At 38.8% G+C, this 18,325-nt stretch overlaps 1 protein-coding gene across 1 annotated transcript in view; it reads right to left on the bottom strand.

The window, feature by feature from the left end:
- adgrb1a (adhesion G protein-coupled receptor B1a) overlaps nt 1-18,325 on the bottom strand; it is a 239,886-nt gene that overhangs the window by 174,055 nt on the left and 47,506 nt on the right. The window contains exon 2 of the mRNA XM_017305153.1: nt 7,813-8,752. Coding sequence (XP_017160642.1) covers nt 7,813-8,545 — 733 coding nt within the window. The 5' untranslated portion in view covers nt 8,546-8,752. The remainder of the gene's footprint in view (nt 1-7,812; nt 8,753-18,325) is intronic.

An 18,325-nucleotide genomic window follows, 5' to 3' on the forward strand; every position in this document is an offset into this window, starting at 1 on the left:
AAAAGCTGGACAAGGAATTAAATACACAGACAAAGAAACAGGTCAAAAATATGCTGGAAAAATAACAAGCCGGGCAGGAAAAGCCAGTGGGAAACACAAAAACTGGTACAACTTAGAATATACTGAGCCAGAGGAAATTGCTGGATCCACAGGGTCCATTGATATGGAACAAGCAAGCAACCTTGAAGTGGTTGAAAATGTCAAGACCAATACTGACAACAGAGATGAAATATTAGTAGTGAACGAGGATATTTTCTCACACGCTAAACAAACTGAACTTGAGAACTGGAAAAGAAACAATGTATTTGTGAAGGAAAAAGATGAAGGTCAGAAATGCATATCAACGAGGTGGGTGTGCACACTCAAGAAAACACAAGTAGACATAGTACCCAAAGCTAGACTGGTTGCAAGAGGCTTTGAAGAAATTAACATTCAAGAATTTCCTAAGGATTCACCCACTTGTTTCTCTGAATCACTAAAGATGGTCATAGCTGTTGTATGCCAAAATAAATGGAAGCTGAACTCTATGGACATCAAAGCAACTTTTTTTGCAAGGTAAAGATTTAACACGGGATGTGTATCTTCGTCCACCTCAAGAGGTAGAGAGCGAAGGAATTGTATGGAAGTTAAATAAATGTGTCTATGGCTTGGCAGATGCTTCCTTGTTCTGGTACAACAAGGTGAAAGAAACCATGCAGAAGCTGGGAGGAACTGTGTCAAAAGTTGATCTACCTGTCTTCTACGGGCAAGATTATTTCTGTAAGGTGACAGGAGTTCTTGCATGCCATGTAGATGACTTTGTATGGGGTGGTTCAGACATGTTTTCTTCAGCTATTATCCCCCAACTGAAAACTGCTTTTCAAGTTGGACGAGAAGAACATAACAGCTTCAACTACATTGGAATGGAGGTTCATTCTCTGGAGAATGAAATCAGAGTACAACAGCATGCATACATTAAAAACCTACAGCCCATTCCTATGGATCCCATCAGAGCACCACAGCGGGAGGCTCCATTAACAGACCCAGAAATAGACATGTTAAAATCCAAGATTGGACAGATTCTGTGGGTAGAAAGACAGAGCAGACCTGACATCATGTGGGACATATCCATCTTGGCGTCTGTTGAGGAAAAATTATTATTTTTAGTGTTTAATACAGTTTAATCTTTCTTGAACAAATTTCTTAATTTTGAACAGGTTTCTGTTAATGGTTTAAAATTAAACTATTGCTGGGTAAAGTACCAAGGAAAGTACGAAGGAAAATAGAGAGATCTGCAATAGAGCTTCTGCTCGTACCCCTGTGGTTTTATCACACAAGACAGGAGGCCATAAATTAACATATGCAGGAAGGCAGACGACAGTATCATTTGAATTACTGTGAGAAACAGGAATTTACCCAGTTCACGAGAGATCAGAACCCTTCCGTGGACATCTGGGATGGTGTAAAATGTTTTAAACCACTAACATTTAATTTGTAAGATATTTTTCTTAGATATTAATAACATGCTTTGACTGAAAATTGTATTATCTAGTTTTAGAATCATTAATTTAGTCAATGATGAATGTATTTGAAATTGTATTATCTTTGACTATACTGATATAGTATAGTCCCTTTTTTCACATTTGATTCTGAAATCAAATGGAAATTGTGTGATATGAAAATGTTGTAAGTATTAGAAAATTGTCCAGGTTTATGGTGAATGGGATTTTGGAAAATGATTGTGTTAATTTTTTATACTTAGCATTGAACATTATATTAGGTTAGAAAAAGGAATTTTACTCTATTCTATTCTGTTGATTGTATGTATTACTTTTTGGTTTATTGCAGGAGATCTTTGAATTTTGCTGAGTGCAGAAGAACATATTGGGTTCCTGGAAGATAAACTTTTTCTTGAATTAAATACAGGATTAAAGGGTTAGTTCCCGAGAATCTATCTGGGGGAAGAGAAAGCGGAAGGGATGTTAGAATTTCACAGCTACCTGTGAAATTACCTTCCTCTGTTTCTCTTTGCACAGATGGCTTTAGAACTGCAAGAGGCCGGATAGTGTTAAGAAAATAAATTTAAAATATGCTAGTTTTAAAATTTAACATGACTTGATTTAAAATAGCCTAATTATAGTTTTAAAATTTATAACTTATTCGGGCCTATTGATCTTTATTTTACCTGCAGTTAAAACAGATTGTTTGCCAAGAATCTTTGATCTGCCTTCAGTAGCAATCAGTAGGAGGTTCCAGCTTTTCACACTGATCTGTGAAAGCCATGAAGCAGCAGGACTTCAGGAGTCCCTTTTTTCACTTATTTAGACAACTGGTGTTTGATCTTGTGAACAAATTGCAGGGAGTTTCTAACTTTAAAAAGGGTCAGAGACAGGTCCCGGTTGGATGAGAAAAGATACGCCTTATTTGAATAAATTAAATACAAGAAGATAAAACTTTCCACACAGAGTAACAGATCAGATCTTGCCCTTGCAATTTCTCCAAAGATATCTTTGCTGTCCCTATCTCTTGTCTCAGGTAATGAATGTGTGTCTCTATTATTTTGTAGTTTTCTGTTGTATCTTCTCACTTTGTTCCGATTTGGATTAAATTCTGAAATTCTGTGACGTCATCACGCATTGTTGTGTTTTGTCCCTCACCCGCCACTGTCAAGAGAACCCGGGATCCAAACAGGAAGAAGAGCCAGATTCTTTTCTAAATTTAATCACACAAATTATTCTTCCTTAACACGTCAAACACAAAACATGCTACAATTCAAACATTACACTGTGCAAACAAACTGATCAGAAAACTTAAATCTGAGGAAGTTACCATCAGATTCCAATGCTTAGGAGACATCAAATACCACAAGCTAGTGGTGTTCAGCGATTCCTCAATGGAAAACCTCTCAGATGGAGGGACACAAGGAGGACATTTTGTCATGCTGATGGGAGAAGATGGAAAATTTTCACCCATATGCTGGCAATCCAGACGGATTAGGAGGGTGGTATGAAGCACGTTAGCCGGAGAGACGTTAGCACTAGCAGATGGGATTGATAGTGCTGTCTTTCTTACTACACTATTCAGAGCTCATGGTTGGTAATGGCACGCGCAACATCCTACCCATTACCTGTGTAACAGACAACCATTCCCTCCTTGATGCTGTCAAATCTACACAATGTGTAACTGAAAAGAGACTTTGGCTTGAGATCAGCAGCATCAAAGAACTTATGGGTTCTGGGACAATTCAGGAAATCATATGGACACCTACCAAAGACCAACTTGCTAACTGCTTAACAAAAGTGGGGGCGTCTGCCCTTGGACTGCTGAGAGCCCTAAGTGAAGGGAAATGGCAATTTAAAGATTAAAACAAACAAACAAAAACACTGTTCCTTACATAAGTTAAGTTCAAGTAAATGGAGCTAAAATAAGTAAAGTTAAAATGCTACTACCGAATGTTGTTTTAGCCTGTTATATGTTCTTTAAAGAAAGAGGGGAGATTGTTAAGTTGTAAGTAGCATACTGTGCATGTGTGAGATGTAAGGTAGTGGGAGGCAGGGCTAAAGCTGTAGTTTTTTCATTCTGTTGTGTGAGGAGCGCAGGAGCGCATGTTAACTGTTAATGGCGACCATTAAAGTGTGGATGCTAACGTCAGCAGTGTGATTATTGAGTCAACATTTACTTTGCTTGTTTTTCATTTATTTCGAATAGCGTCCCACTTTTCCACCTATTTTTCATCCCATGCGGTCTCGTGTTCCACAGGTGATGATTACTGAGACTGTACAGTCTTCTATTTACTGTAACTGGGATCTAGAGATTGTAGACAATAAGCTAAAATATTTTAAAGAAAATACCTTAAAAGTGCTAAATGTAGAAAATCTTCACTACAGTCAGCCTGGTTAGCTTTGCAAAGCACTGCTACGGCAACAATAATTTTACTGAGAGATTTCTGAAAGTGACTTTCACTTGTAAAGCAGCATTCACTCAGTTTTCCACAGTGAACCCTTAGGTGTTAAACTGAAAACAATATTGATGTGCTTAGCTGTTCATCCACAAAAGCAGAAAAAGTGGCTTTTTCAATAACAAACGGATTATAGCTACATTATTTGCAATGCTCCAATTTTTCTCATTCTAAAACGAACGGCTGCTTTCTGCTCAGTCTGAGGCAGCCTGATGAATACTCTGTGTTAGCTTTGGAAGAGTTTGTCACATCTCCACACACTCAATTTGTGCTTTGCTCAATGCAATCCAAAACTGCTGGGGTGAACTGTCAGAGTGGAGTAGAGCTGGAACCACATTATACGAGGAAAATCCTGAAGCAGCTTTAAACAGCTAAAAACAGATGGATCATCCTGGACAATTAGGATATGGGTTAAAAAAATGCCTAAAATGATTAGCTGTAATGATGCACTCCACAGAACAAGAGTGTCTTTATGGAAAAATTTCAACATCCTTGGAGATGAGAATAAGTTAGACTTTAGCAATAGATATATATTTTTATACCAGAACTATTTCTAAATGGCCAAACCTCCAGGAGGAGCTGGCTTGTAATTGTTTCAGTGTCAAATAAAGATGTGATAAACACATAGATAAAAAAGTTTAATTTCACTAAGAATGTAGAATAGACAAGATAAACTGTGACTGTTATGTTATAACTTTATAAATCTTCATTTATGTATAAATATAAAACATAATTTGTTGCAAACTACATATGAGTCAATATTATAAAACACAATACTTAGAAGCAACGTATCAAGATTATCATGTATCTATAGTACAATAAAATTTGAAACAATGTTCCCAACAGACTCTTAATTCTTTAAACCCAATAAAAATGTTTAAAGGTTTTGTCAAGATGACTGAACTGACTGTAAATGTTTGTCTGGGATGTGTGTGTGTATGTGAACAGGCACAATTCTATCATAAGAAAAGGTATGGGGGGAAGAGGGACATCTGCACATATTTATTTTGTTAGATTTCTGAACTGCTAAAATAATAATAAAATAACTCAACTTTTTATGGTGCTTTTTTATGATGCAAAACATTTAAATTTCACTAAAAACAAAAATAGAAGAAGCCTCTTAGAGAGCAGTCTGTTTTCTGCAGATCAGCATGTGATATTTCATATGGAAAGAAGTTTAGGAAAGGTTCATAAAGCTGGCCTTCCTGAAGAGGAAATAAGCTGGAAGATGACGCCCATGGCAGTGTGTTTGTGTGAAATCTTGTTTGGTTCCTTTTGTAAAGGTCAAGACTCAGAAAGTTCCTGTGCTTTGTGTTAAATTGTAGCTGAATGTTCTTCAAAATTACATAAGCTCTTAGGTAACTTGTGACGCTGCATAATACCTGCAGTCTTTGTTTATATCATTTGGATCAAACACATTCTGATCTTCTCACATTCCTCTGACCCATTCTTTGGAACACTGTCCTGCTGTTCAAAACAACAAACAAAAGTTTATATCTCTGAGCCAAATGTCTTAAGATTACTTTATACTCATATCAGTATATATTATCAGAGATCTCATTAATTCATTAACCTTAACTCTTTGAATGTCCAAAATTAGCATGCATTAGTCTCACCTTAAAGGTTAAAGATCTTGCACAGTAAAGAATGGTTTGCTGTTTCAGACAGTTATGAGCGCTCTTAATTGGCCAAATAATCATGAATTAAGATGCTAAATTTCACTTTCAGTTTCAACCATCACATATCGCCATGTGAATGGAACATCTGCATAGCTGAGCTTCATTTTATATGTGTGTGAAATTAAGCTGTGCTGTTACTGGGTAATTGCTATTTAATTTCTTAAAATGTTATTTATAAAATTTTATTGATAAGTTATGAGACTCATTTGATTCTGGAGTTTTGAACATCAAAGTCATTTAAAGCAGCTGGTAGTTCAATTTTTCAGACTTTCACATCTGATATAAATTTTCCTGAAAAGGAATGATTAATGCTAATCGTGTGAAAATGGACGTTTTGATGTATAACCAGTCCATTAACCACCCAGAGCTGTGCACCCTCTGCCTCACTAAATAATAGGTGATGTGCATCAAATGTGGAAATCTGACTTGACACATCCAGCTGACAATGGATGTCAGGCTGAATAGCAGTACTTTTTTGAATTACTGTGCCCACTTAAGGCACTGTGACTTTCAACCATTACACATAACACATAAGAAACTATCAGGTTTCTATTTCTATTCAGGTCTATGCTGGACCAGACATTCCTCCATCCATATGCAACGGATCTACAATCCATCGATCTTAGTCAAACCCATTTCACCTCAAACCACTCTCCCTCTTAGCTCTATGAGCCTCTTCACCTTTAATTCTTTCATCCCCTTTCTGTCTGGGCACTCTGGATTCCTGTCTTCATTCATTGCTCACAACAGACACCTTTCTAGTCCCATTTGTTGCTGCACAGAAGCCTTAAATTGTTGGCTCCCTGCCCTTTTTCTCATTCACAACCCATTTCCTCTCTGCAGCCTTTTGTTTGTCTTCTTCAACCAATTTAATCCATTCCATCACCCATCCAGGCCAATATTCCAAAAACAGTAGGCTTTTACCTTGGACTGCAATGTAGATGTTTTGTCTGCGTGGGCGGAAGCACAAGGAGGCGGAAAAGCTATAAAGTGTCCTTTGATTTTTATCCCTTCATAAGCAAATGGTGAATGGTATACTTCTGTTTTAACTTTCACACCTTAAGGCACAAACAGCCTACACCCTGCTGTTGAGCACCATAAACAGGATTACATAAGTGTGATAACTACTGCAGAGGAGGCAGAGGCAGCAAGGGGATATTGGGTTCTTTGGAGACTGGAGGTGGATAAGGCAGGAGATACCCAGTACAACATCTTGCTTGGTTGGCTTCCCATGACTGGCTCAGTATCGGCCCACCATCAGCCTGGGGAGGGAGAGATGGAGAGGCAGTGATGGTAGGACAGATTAGAAGGAGGCAGAAGAGGAGGAAGAGAGGGAAAAAGACCAAGGAAAAAAAAAGTGAGATAGATGCTGGAAAAGGTTAATGGGAGAGAGGGGAGCCAAGAAATGTTTTATCCCTCTGGCCAAAGTCTTGACAAAGCAAGGATAGAGATGTCAGGCCACATCCTGTCCACAGAGGGAGAGGGAAGGGAGTCAGGATCAAGCAGCAGACAATTAGACTACAAACCACGAACCCTTAGCCTAACATGCTTGTGTCTTTTTTCCTATCTAGCTTCTTCTTTTGTCTCTATTTACATCACTCGAGCCCCAGCCCCCCACCCCCAGTCTGTGTTGAGCATCCTCACATCTATCCAATATCAGCACTTGAGTCTCCTCAGTTTCCCAAAGCTTCCCTGAGGCCGATCAAGTGTCACTTGTTGGACTGCAAAGGAACCAAATACGCTGCAGACACTGCAAGGTCACCGAGCTCGCTTCCATCAGAGGAAACCTTAAACCTCCCATTTGTCTCTTTCTGGCCCTCTTTCTCCCAATTGCTGCCAGAGCACCCCTGTGTGCTTCTGAGGCAATGTCACACTACTGTCCTCACTTTTCACAAATCATACACATTTCCCATGCATTGATGGCCACCTAAGATACCATTTTTCAGACACCTTGCTGAGAGCATGCTAAACAGCGATGCTGACCTTCCAAGGGCAGACAAAAACAAAAATCTATTTTCTCTGCAGTTTCTTGGCAGAAAACTATTTTCTGCCCTATTGTTTAGAGGAGAAGCAGAGATAATTGTTAATCTCAGCATTTCAGTGATTTTGAAAGGCCGAGCAGTCAATCCACAAACAATGATGTAATTTCTACTGACACTTTTTATTTTAAACTGCCATAAAATGAACACTACTCACCATTTATTTCAGCATCTTTTCCACTCTCTTTCACGGTGGGCAAACAGTTTTCCAAGTAAACTCCATTGTGATAACAACTATCACCCAGACTGAGCTGTGGAGGCTTGTCCCAGCACAAGCAGGGGGTCTGCATTATGCCACAGGGTCTGTTGGATGTGCTGGAGGCCAAGCAGTCTTCCAGCCACTGGCAGAGCATCTGACAGGCTGCCATACTTGGATTGCGCTTCCCCACCACCAGGTACTCAGTTTTAAAATCTTCATCACCGTTTTGGATGGCCATGTCTGCCCGAGGAAGTCCTTTTCTCATCTGCAGGAACTGTTTTCCAGCCTCCAGGAAGGCCACAGGAACAGAGGAGTCACACAGCCTCACGATCTCATCAAAACTCTCCATGCCCAGATAGGTACGCGTGGTCTCCAGGAAGGAGTCATACTGGAATGTCCGCAGTTGAAACGGCTGGCAGCCCCCTGTGGGTTTGGTCACCTTGATGAATGTTGTGTACCGTCGTGGATCTGGGTTCTGTAGGGTCCAGGAACAAGGCACAGTGGGGAACACTGATGATGACAAAAAGAACCCAAAGAAGCGGTTCTGAACTAAGGTGGAGCAGGAGTCGGACTCAGGGCCTGAGGGGGCAGCATGGTAGCAACAGCCCATCAGTAGAAAAGTTGCACAAAATGATAGCAGTGCTGGAAAAGGCCATCCTGAATGGCCATTGATGAGAAAAAGGGTTTTCATGGTTTCCAGTTGAAGGAAAGGAGGCAGTTCCACAGGCAGGGTCAATGGGGTCTGGTTCCTGGTGAGTCACTTCCCTGGTTTCCCAGAAAACAAATGCATAGAAAATGGAGAAGGGGATGGGAAGAGAGTGATGAACGTGAAGAAATCTGGTTCTTCTCAAAGATAAAGTGATACGCCCATGGCTGCAACCCTGAGGTTTGAAGGAACCTGTGAAAAGGGAAAGACAAGATACAGTGGATTTAGGATCTGATCAGAAAACAGAACAGGATTACACTCATTCCGTTTATCCTCACATAGAAAATCCCAATCTGCTATTATTGTTTGTGTGGTTTTCTCAGAACAACTGCCATGACTGAAGCTCTGCAGAACAGAACCAGGTAGAATCCAGGCAGATGGAGGCAGGGAGCTGGCTGTTTAATGGAGTTTTTCTTCATTATGCAAGTTCAGATTGGTCTTTTCCTGAGAGACAACTGCTTTCCTCACATGCCTGCTCCCACGCCTCATCTGGCAGCAAAATCATTTGTCCAATTAGAAGACTATTAATTACAAAAATGCAACAGCTGCAACCATTCATTACTGCTCTTATTCTGCTGTGATCAGGACTCTTTATTTTTGCTTTATTAAACCCCCAAAATCAGCTGATGCCTTAAGAGTATTTCAACAAATGATGTATATTCTTAAGGTGGTCTGATGTTTTCAATAAAACATTACAAAATATATTTGGTAGAATTTTGTATTATTTCAATCAAAGAGGCTCGACTGAAATATGAATTAGTTTGGAAAAGGAAAACAATTCAAATTTATTTTCTCTGCTTTCCTAACAAGTCTATTTGTATTTTGGGAGAAAAAAAATTCAGCTGAATGATTCCAACTGGTTCAATTTAGAGAAAAAGAAAACTATAATCTTAAATGATTGTATTTTTCAAGAAATAAACAGCAATGTAATTTTCATACTTAGACAATAACATTAGGTGACAAGTCTCTGGGAAGTGACATGCAGAGTTTGTTCATTTGCATGTTCTACATGTAGTAAATGTATATACAACACTACAAGTAATCCTAATTCATACATTGCACTCTACTATTAAACTGAAAGGAGAAAACAAGCTCATTACAACGTTGAAAATCTTCAAGTTGCTCTGTCATGTTCACCTGATCACATTAGAATCTCCCAACAGTGACGCAGAAACGCCAGATCCAACCTTTAACTTGAGTTTGTGCAGTTCAGTAAGATCAAAATTAAAATGTGGGCATTTTGAAAAACAATTTCTGCTGACATAGAAAGGACAACAATGTAAAACAACGGACCTCATGCCTGATGTTAAGCATAGGCATGAGGTCCTAATCCTATGACAATAATCCTATTGTCATAGGATTATTTTGTCATCTCTTCAAAGAGGATGTCTGATGATGTGGGCCTGGTGCTCTTGTTAGAGCACAGGTCAGATCTGCTGTGTTTTCCTAGCTCCTCCTGTGCAGATAGATATATGCAGACAGTCATTGGATGTCCACAATGTCCAGAATTCAATGCTTCACTCCTCATAATAAACCAAACAAAACTGATTTATGCAGTATGAGTCTGGAACGTAATGTTATGGAATTAGTCAAACAGGTGGTTTTCCCATTGTTTTTATTATTTGTTGTTACATCATTATCACATCACACAATGCTTCTTTCAGCATCATAGGATTAATGTCACTAATCTGCAGTAAATGAGAGCTGTGAATGCTTTGGCATAATTGTAGACGAGGGAGGAATGAATTCTATTATTTCCATTATTTTTAATGGAGGAAATTCCTAATTCATATTTTCAGGATATAAACCGACAGTTTAGACAAAAATAAATACACATTTCAATTTATACTACTATTGATTAATTCCATAAAAATATAACTTTTTCATAACTGCAGTTTTTAAGTAATAGAGTTCTTCAAATAAAAACAACATTATGAACTTATAATTATTGTCTTAATTAGAGCAAAGCTAATTGAGCAGCAATTTGGTATAAAATAAAATACTAAAAGTGTATGTCTTCTGCATTGCTTCACAATAGTCCACACATTATTTGCTAGAAAAGTTGGATTCTGGGACAAGTCTCTGTTAATCATCGTTCACCCCTTAACCCTTACCCCCAAAATCACCAAAATCGGCTGCTGTTAAATCAGTTGCTGTTCTTGAACAATTTAGAGTACATGCAAAAGCTTGGTCTCTTAATGAAGATGAAAAGCTACATTTTCTATTTTTGCAGTCAAATATGCTTTAACTGTAAGTAGTTTGTAACTATTATGTTTGTAACACAAAAGAAATAGAAAAATTTTGCTTCACGCAGATTTTTCATTTTTATGTCTTGTAAATGCACATTGAGTGTTGAATGTATTCACTAGGAAATACAATAAATCTGTAGAATAAAGTATTCTGCTCATGGATTTCAAGATTGATCAAAATAGCACAAAAAAGAAATGCCATTTTGGACATGTTTATTTATGAGGATGTACAGATGTTGTCCAAGTGTGCCATTTGGAGACTCCATTTGTAGTCTCCAAATGGCACACTTGGACATCACCTGAAATACAAACTTCAAATGACTTCAACTGCTCAGTGCTTCAACATACAACCATCAATGAAGAGTCAAATGACAGATAATGACCAGAAGAATCCAACATTACTGATAGTGGAAATTACTTATAATTATATAAATAAAATAGCATATCTAGGGTTAGGGGGGTTAGCATACAGTCAGACCTCCTCCCCGTTCTTGCAATATGCTGTCCGTCCCCGCCCCCCCAGCCGTCCGTCCGTCCGTTCATCCGTCCGTGCTTCCCCCCCCAGTACTCTAACGGTACGCTGTTAGCTATTGTACTAAATATGTGGCAACGTTGAAAAATTCTATGTCAAAATATGACAATCAAAAACACCAGCTTTACAAGAATCCAGAACACAAACCCTCAACACAGTGATGTCAGAAAGATAGGGGGTGGAGGACAGTGTCTCCATCTGAACAACAGAGCTTCTGAGTCTGTCTTTAAATTAACTGACCATGCTCTTTGTGAGATAGAAATGACTGCAGAATTTTCAAAAGCTTTTCAAATACTCTGGCAAAGTCGCAATATCCAATATCACTAATGACGAAATATTTTTCCTTCCACTTCATTGAGTCATCATTTCAACTTGGCCTGACTCATGTTCCATCTTATCCCACCTCACTTCATCTGCCCTCATTCTGACTGCTCAATAATTTCTGCCTGTACAGAAAAAAAGGACAAGGAAGCACTTTGTTGGCTTCATCATCAGCACACAGGCAGTGAGTGATGCTTTAGTAGAGGCCTGAGGGGTTTGATTTTGTTGCCTCCCTCTCTTTACAGTCAGAATTTTAAGAATAAAGTCACAATTAACACATTGTTCTACACTGATAGTTTTAGCCCCATAATTCTGAAATTAATTTTTAAATGTATTAAAATTATTTTGTCATCTCTTCAAAGAGATATAGTTTATTGTGTCAACTCTTAAGCTGGGTGTATTGATACACTCCTATTACTAAGTACTGGATTATAGTTCTCTGCAATAGAACATGATAAAGAGAACCTACAGTTTAGCATTAAAACTCCATAATTTAGACAGATGTGGTTGTGAAACAGGAAGAGACAGACGGCTTGGTTACTATCATCAGTTTGACTACCAGATATCTGTTTATTTAATAGGGAAAGTTTTGATCATGTATCTAATAAGTCAAATCACGTTAAACATAACTTTATTGGAACACATTTTTGTACAAGGCCGTTCTTGTTTAGTTTACCTTCTCAAGAGCAGGTTTTATTAAAAAGTCGTTATGCTTTAAATTTTGTTGCACCACATTTTAGGTTAACTGAGTTTTAACCAGCTTTCTCTGTCTGAACAAATATGAGCTCATTAGAATGTTTTGTGAAATATGTCTCTTCTCAATATACTTAGAAAAACATTTAAATAGAAAAAACAATTCAAATATTGTGGTTAGAAAATCTTTCCTTTTTTTTTTTTTTTAGCTCATATGATTATCAAGAGATTAAAATGGACCAGTTGCCCAATCCAGCAGGCCAGGAGCAAAAAAACCCATGTAAACTCGCCCAACAGGCTTCCAGTGAGTCAGTCACAAAAATGTCTCAATCACAGCGAAACAACAGGCCCCAAACCGAGACGTACAGAGAGACACGGAGACAAAAAGAACATTGATGAGAAAATGATAGAGTCACATGGCATATCACTTGTCACATCAACAGCGCAAGGATTACTGGTTGATTGGCAGTGTAGCTCAGGGATCTGATACAGAGCTGCTGCCAGAAATGCCTGACAGACACGTACTTCTCTTACATTAAACATGTCAGTTATCCTGTCTCATTGTTCTTTCACTCACATTCCAATGTTCCAAGGATAATATTCACATTTACTGATAGCTATTGATAATGCAGACCAATAATTTGAGGGGAGCTATGAGAAATGACAACAAAATAAATTCTGTGAAGATCAGTCTTACATAAACTGACATTTTTCTGTCTATTCAGAGGCTTTATTCAGCATTCCATTTCACTCCAGCCACATGATCAACTTTATTCACTGCACCCCTTTGCAGTTTTTCTCAAATGGCTCTCCTAATCATTATTACGATTTCCAAATGTCCATGAGTGAAATAGTTATGAATAGTTATGATCACTATGTGTTCTTGTATAGACAAACAAGGGGATAAAAATGGTTTGGCAGCTAATTACAGAACACCACCAATCTATGTCTTTATATGCAGTTTGCTTTGAACCAATCTGTGGACAGAAGTGTTAAAAGCATGTTAGCCCATAAATTAAACACCATACCAATGCTGATAAACTGGTTCAATAAATTCCCAAAACAGCAGGAAAGAATGTTCTCCACTACATGTCATGATTTCCCTGTTCCTGCCATGTTTCATGCTGCAGCTCTTCTCTACTCCTCCTGACTCTGCTGGCTGCTGATTGCTTCCACTTGTGTTCTGCCTTCATAAACTTCTGCTCTGCACTTGGTGCAAAATTGTTTGTTGTCAACCATTGTCACAGCCATCAAGCATTCTTTTCCAAGTTCCTATTCCAATTTTCTGACTTTTGATGAGTCATGGCATAGTTACTTTGAAAAATTTACTTATCTACTTTTAACTGACTACTTAATTTTTAAAGTAACTTAATTAGATCACAACTTACTTTATGTAGCAGCATAAATGGTACGCTGCCACTTTAAGGCCAATTTCGGCTGCTGCATATAAGTAAGCCTTCACCTGTCATGAGGCTGCTTGCGTCGTGACGTCAACTGAATCTGCTTCCTTTGTTTGCACCATTCTGGGTAAGCGTGGCTGTTTTGTTTGTCGGCATTAATAATAGTTATTAATGCTAATTGGTCTATCTGCTTAGCCTCCTTTGCTGCACCTCCAATATCTGGACCGATCTGTCCATTCATTTGTTTGATGACAGGAAGGTAAGGGCTAGCGTGGCTAGTAGTGATGGGTAAATGAGGCGTCATGAGGCGTTTCGACTCACAGCAACACTGTATTGATACTGTGTCGATACTGTGTCACTCAATACTGACACCTGCTGGACATTAAAAATTYCTACAGGCAACGTAGTGATTTGATGACCAAGTCTATACAATAAGATTTAAGTCTTTGTATTTTATTGAATATTATATGTTGTATTATGTCTCATCTTCAGTTACATTTAAATATATATTTGATATACAGTCAATAAATAATGTTAACTTGTACCATAAAGTGAAAATTTAAGTGAATGTGTTTAGAATGAGTGAGCAGTTGCCTTGCAGCAAGAAGGTTCTGGGTTTGATTCCCGGTCCCTGTCTTTCTGCATGGAGTTTGCATGTTCTCCCTGTGCATGGTGGGTTTTCTCTGGGTACTCCGGTTTCCTCCCACAGTCCAAAAACATGACTGTCAGGTTAATTGGCCTCTCCAAATTGCCCCTAGGTGTGAGTGTGTGTGTGCATGGTTGTTTGTCCTGTGTGTCTCTGTGTTGCCCTGCGACAGACTGGCTACCTGTCCAGGGTGACCCCGCCTCTCGCCCGAAACGTTGGCAGGAGATGGGCACCAGCAACCCTCCCGACCCCATTAAGGGACAAGGGTGCAAAAAAATGAATGAATGGATGTTTGGAATGAGGATGCATGGACTGTTTTTTTCCCACACATTTTTATTTTAAAAAAAGTTTTTACAACCTTTTGAAATTAAGCCTGTTACCCTTTTTTGACAAAACTTCTGCTGTAGAAAAAATTAAGTAAACACTACATTTACAGCAAACCCTTGTTTTTCTTAGGGGTTGCGTTCCGAAAATAACCCATGATAGGCGAAATCCGTGAAGTAGCTACCTTTATTTTTTACAGTTATTACACAGCATTATTAAATACTCTACATTGAAACCAAAGAACAAAACCTATTTTCAGGTCAGCGGATGTGCGTGTGCATCAATTGGGCCTTTTTAATGTGATCCACAGTCGTGTCATTAAAGCGTTTCCTTCAAGCTGCTTTGTGAGATTCACAGCTGTATCTACGGCAGAGCGACGGATCTCACCAAACGAGCCTCCGGTCAGGTTTTGCGTTGATTCTGGCCACAGTTTTTTTTCCAGCAAACATTGAAAGTTTCAGTTTCCATCTCCTGAGTGGCCAATCTGTATTAAACACCGTAACGTTATTGACACTCAGGTAGCGTGGAGACTGTTTTTACCAATCATATGGTCAATTAGGACGAAAAACACTGGAAAAAAAAATCTGCGAAGCAGCGATACCGTGAAAAGTGAACCGCGTTACAGCGAGTTTATCTAGGTGTATCTGGGACTTTATTCTCATGCCTGGCCTCATAATGCCTCAGCATTGAAATAGTGGATTCATTTAAATAAGACAGTTTAGTTAAACATATGCGACACTTAACCTGCAGAACATAATTTAAAAGTAAACTAAAAGTCAGTTTCAGCTGAATTTGGGTTCAGATAGATTAAGTGGAAACTGACAAGAACCGGATGAAACGACAAAAATGAAAACAGTTCCTGTATTGGTCACGTGACTTGCTGAAACCAATACGCGCACCGACACTGGTGTTAGTCTATGGGCTTGATGCATGCGCCGGCGCATCGGTGTTGCTGGACCCATCACTAGTGGCTAGGCATCTACCCCATGTAAACAAAACCTTCACATAGCGTTTTCTTACAGTTGCACTGCATCTAGGCGGAATTGGGGATCTGGTTATTTGGCAGTGCAGTCTTTTATCAGGTCACAGGTAAGCAGCTGCTGCAAGTTGTTTTTGTTAGCAGTTGTATTAATAATTTGCTCCATTCTTTTTTTTTAGTCTTCTGACTCTAATCAGCATTGCACCTGGAGTGATACTTGCTGCTATTTTGCCCATCTACAAATTTTTTTAAAAGACCAACCTGAACCCTCCCTGCTGCCGGGAGCATTGATGGCGCTACTAAAGGGATAAAGTGCAACATTGTAGTGCTATTGTATCACCGTTTTACTCATATTGTTTAATTTTTTGTCTTTCTTTTAGGGACTGAGGTTTCTGTGGTGGCGGTGGTGACCCCTGGTGGCGGTATCTTGTCTTGTGTGTTGTGTTGGAGCACCTTTTTCTTTCTTTTTGCTGTTTTGTAGTGTCCAGGGTGGTCCCTTTTTCTGCACTGGATGTTGCCCCCTTCCCTCACTACTTCCCCCCATTGGTAAGCCTCAGTTCCCTTTGAAATTTTAACATTTTATTATAATAAATCTTGTCAAATGCATTCACTGTTTTAACCATTCAATTTCAGATTAATTTAAAATATATATTGAAGTTTAATAAATTTTTTGTAGAACTTTCTGAATCTCGTCGTCTCATTTTCCAGCAGAACTTACCTGTGTCCTTATTACATTTTCCTGGAGTTATTCCAGGTGGCGTTGTTGGTCATTGTAACCTTTAATATTCTATATTTGGGTTCATAATAAGAAAATCCACCCCCAGGTTGCCACATTTATAAGGCAGAAAGAAAACTTTCAGATGTCCCAGGGATTAAAAAAAAGTTTTTCAAAGTGACAGTAATTGTTTCTTAAATGGCATAATGAATCATAAACAGATAATGGAACTTTGCAGTGATACACGTAAGCTTAAATGTCTTTATTCAATATAACATTACAGTGGTATTGTGATGTATCTGATCTGATCCAGCCTCCAGTCAGACTCATTATTTAACATTTACACAATAGAAAATATATGGAGCACTGGGTGCTGCTACTGTAATATTTTTATATAATTAAATATTTTGTTTTTGATTGAGCTGATCACCTACTGTAATACATAGCATAAAATTATACACAACTATGGTAGAGCATTGGAAATGCTGCTATATTGTGTCTGCAAAAAACTCGGGAAGAGCTGCTGACATTGGCATTGAAAACAAATGTTCAATTTCTGCCAAATACAGTGTATCCCACCCACTAACAGGTTTACTAATGTAGAGATAATTAGTGCCATTTCCTTCATCTGTTAGTGGTTGTAATGTTATGGCTGATTGCCATGAAATGTATGAAATAAGTTGTATGCAGGTGCAACAAATGTAATGTGTAATTATCTTTGTCACAATACTTTGTGCTCCTGAAAGCTGGACAATCTGCATACATTTCAAGATGTCCAACAATCAAAAGATGAAGCAGCTACTTTGGCATTTTGCCACCAGCAATGAAGCAACATTAGATTGTTGTTCAGCTGTTCAGCTCCTTAGATTAAAGCTGAACAAACACATTTGTCCCATGTCGTCTTTTGCTGAGGACATTCCTTTACTGAAATGACAAGGAACAAATGTCAGAGCTACATATCCTACATAAAAACCTGCCACAGAAATCATTCAGACCACCATGCAAGATTTCAGAGGGGAGTGGAAAGTAAAGTTGCAGTCTGCAGCATCTGAGGACATTACTAAGAGCTGCTTCAACATTGGCATGGTGGGAAATGGCTGTGGTGGGACACCTTGCGCACCTTCTGTGCTCCACACACACATTGGAGAAGTGTGTAAAATCAACTTGATTGCAATGTCCTGTACTGTGAAATCTTCTATAACTGGTGCAGTTTTATTTTCAAGCAAGTGAAGCAGAACACAAGACTGAGCTGAAGCAGTTGCATAAAGAGAACAGAAAAATATTTAGGAATAATTCTGGATGCTCAGTTAAACTTTAGGAGCCATGTTGGTAAAATCAGCAAAACTGTTAGATCAAACATAAACTATGTTTTAAAATGATTAGAAATTGTCTTAACACTTCACTGTGCAAAGGGTTTGTTTTTTAACTCCATGATCCTCACATCTGTCCTATGGAGCTGTATGGTCACAGACCAGCCAAACTCAAACCATTAGTCTCTATAATAGCGGTTCTCAACGTGGGCGGTACCGCCCCCCAGGGGGCGTTCAGAGGACGGCAGGGGGCGCTGGCGGACATCTTTACAAAAGGGGGGCGCTGGGATGCCTTTGGGGGGCGTTTGGTCGAAGGTAAACTTTACACCTTAAATGCACAACAATACCAGTTTAGACTTTGAGGAACTTGGTAAAACTGTATTGTGTAACATTAAATCATGCTTGGCTGCAACTGTATCCATGGCAGCTCTTCTTCTATTCAGTGTTTGTAGCTTCGTGGTGCAGCTCCTTTCTCCTGCTACTGTAGCTAAAATCACGATACCCTCACTGTGTATCCCTCTGAAAAATGAACCCATTTAAATAAAGAAATAAAAAAATCCCTCCATGGGTGATACCACGATAGAGAGCGTTCATTT

Source organism: Poecilia reticulata, linkage group LG6 (assembly GCF_000633615.1).
Source record: "Poecilia reticulata strain Guanapo linkage group LG6, Guppy_female_1.0+MT, whole genome shotgun sequence".
NCBI lineage: Eukaryota > Metazoa > Chordata > Actinopteri > Cyprinodontiformes > Poeciliidae > Poecilia > Poecilia reticulata.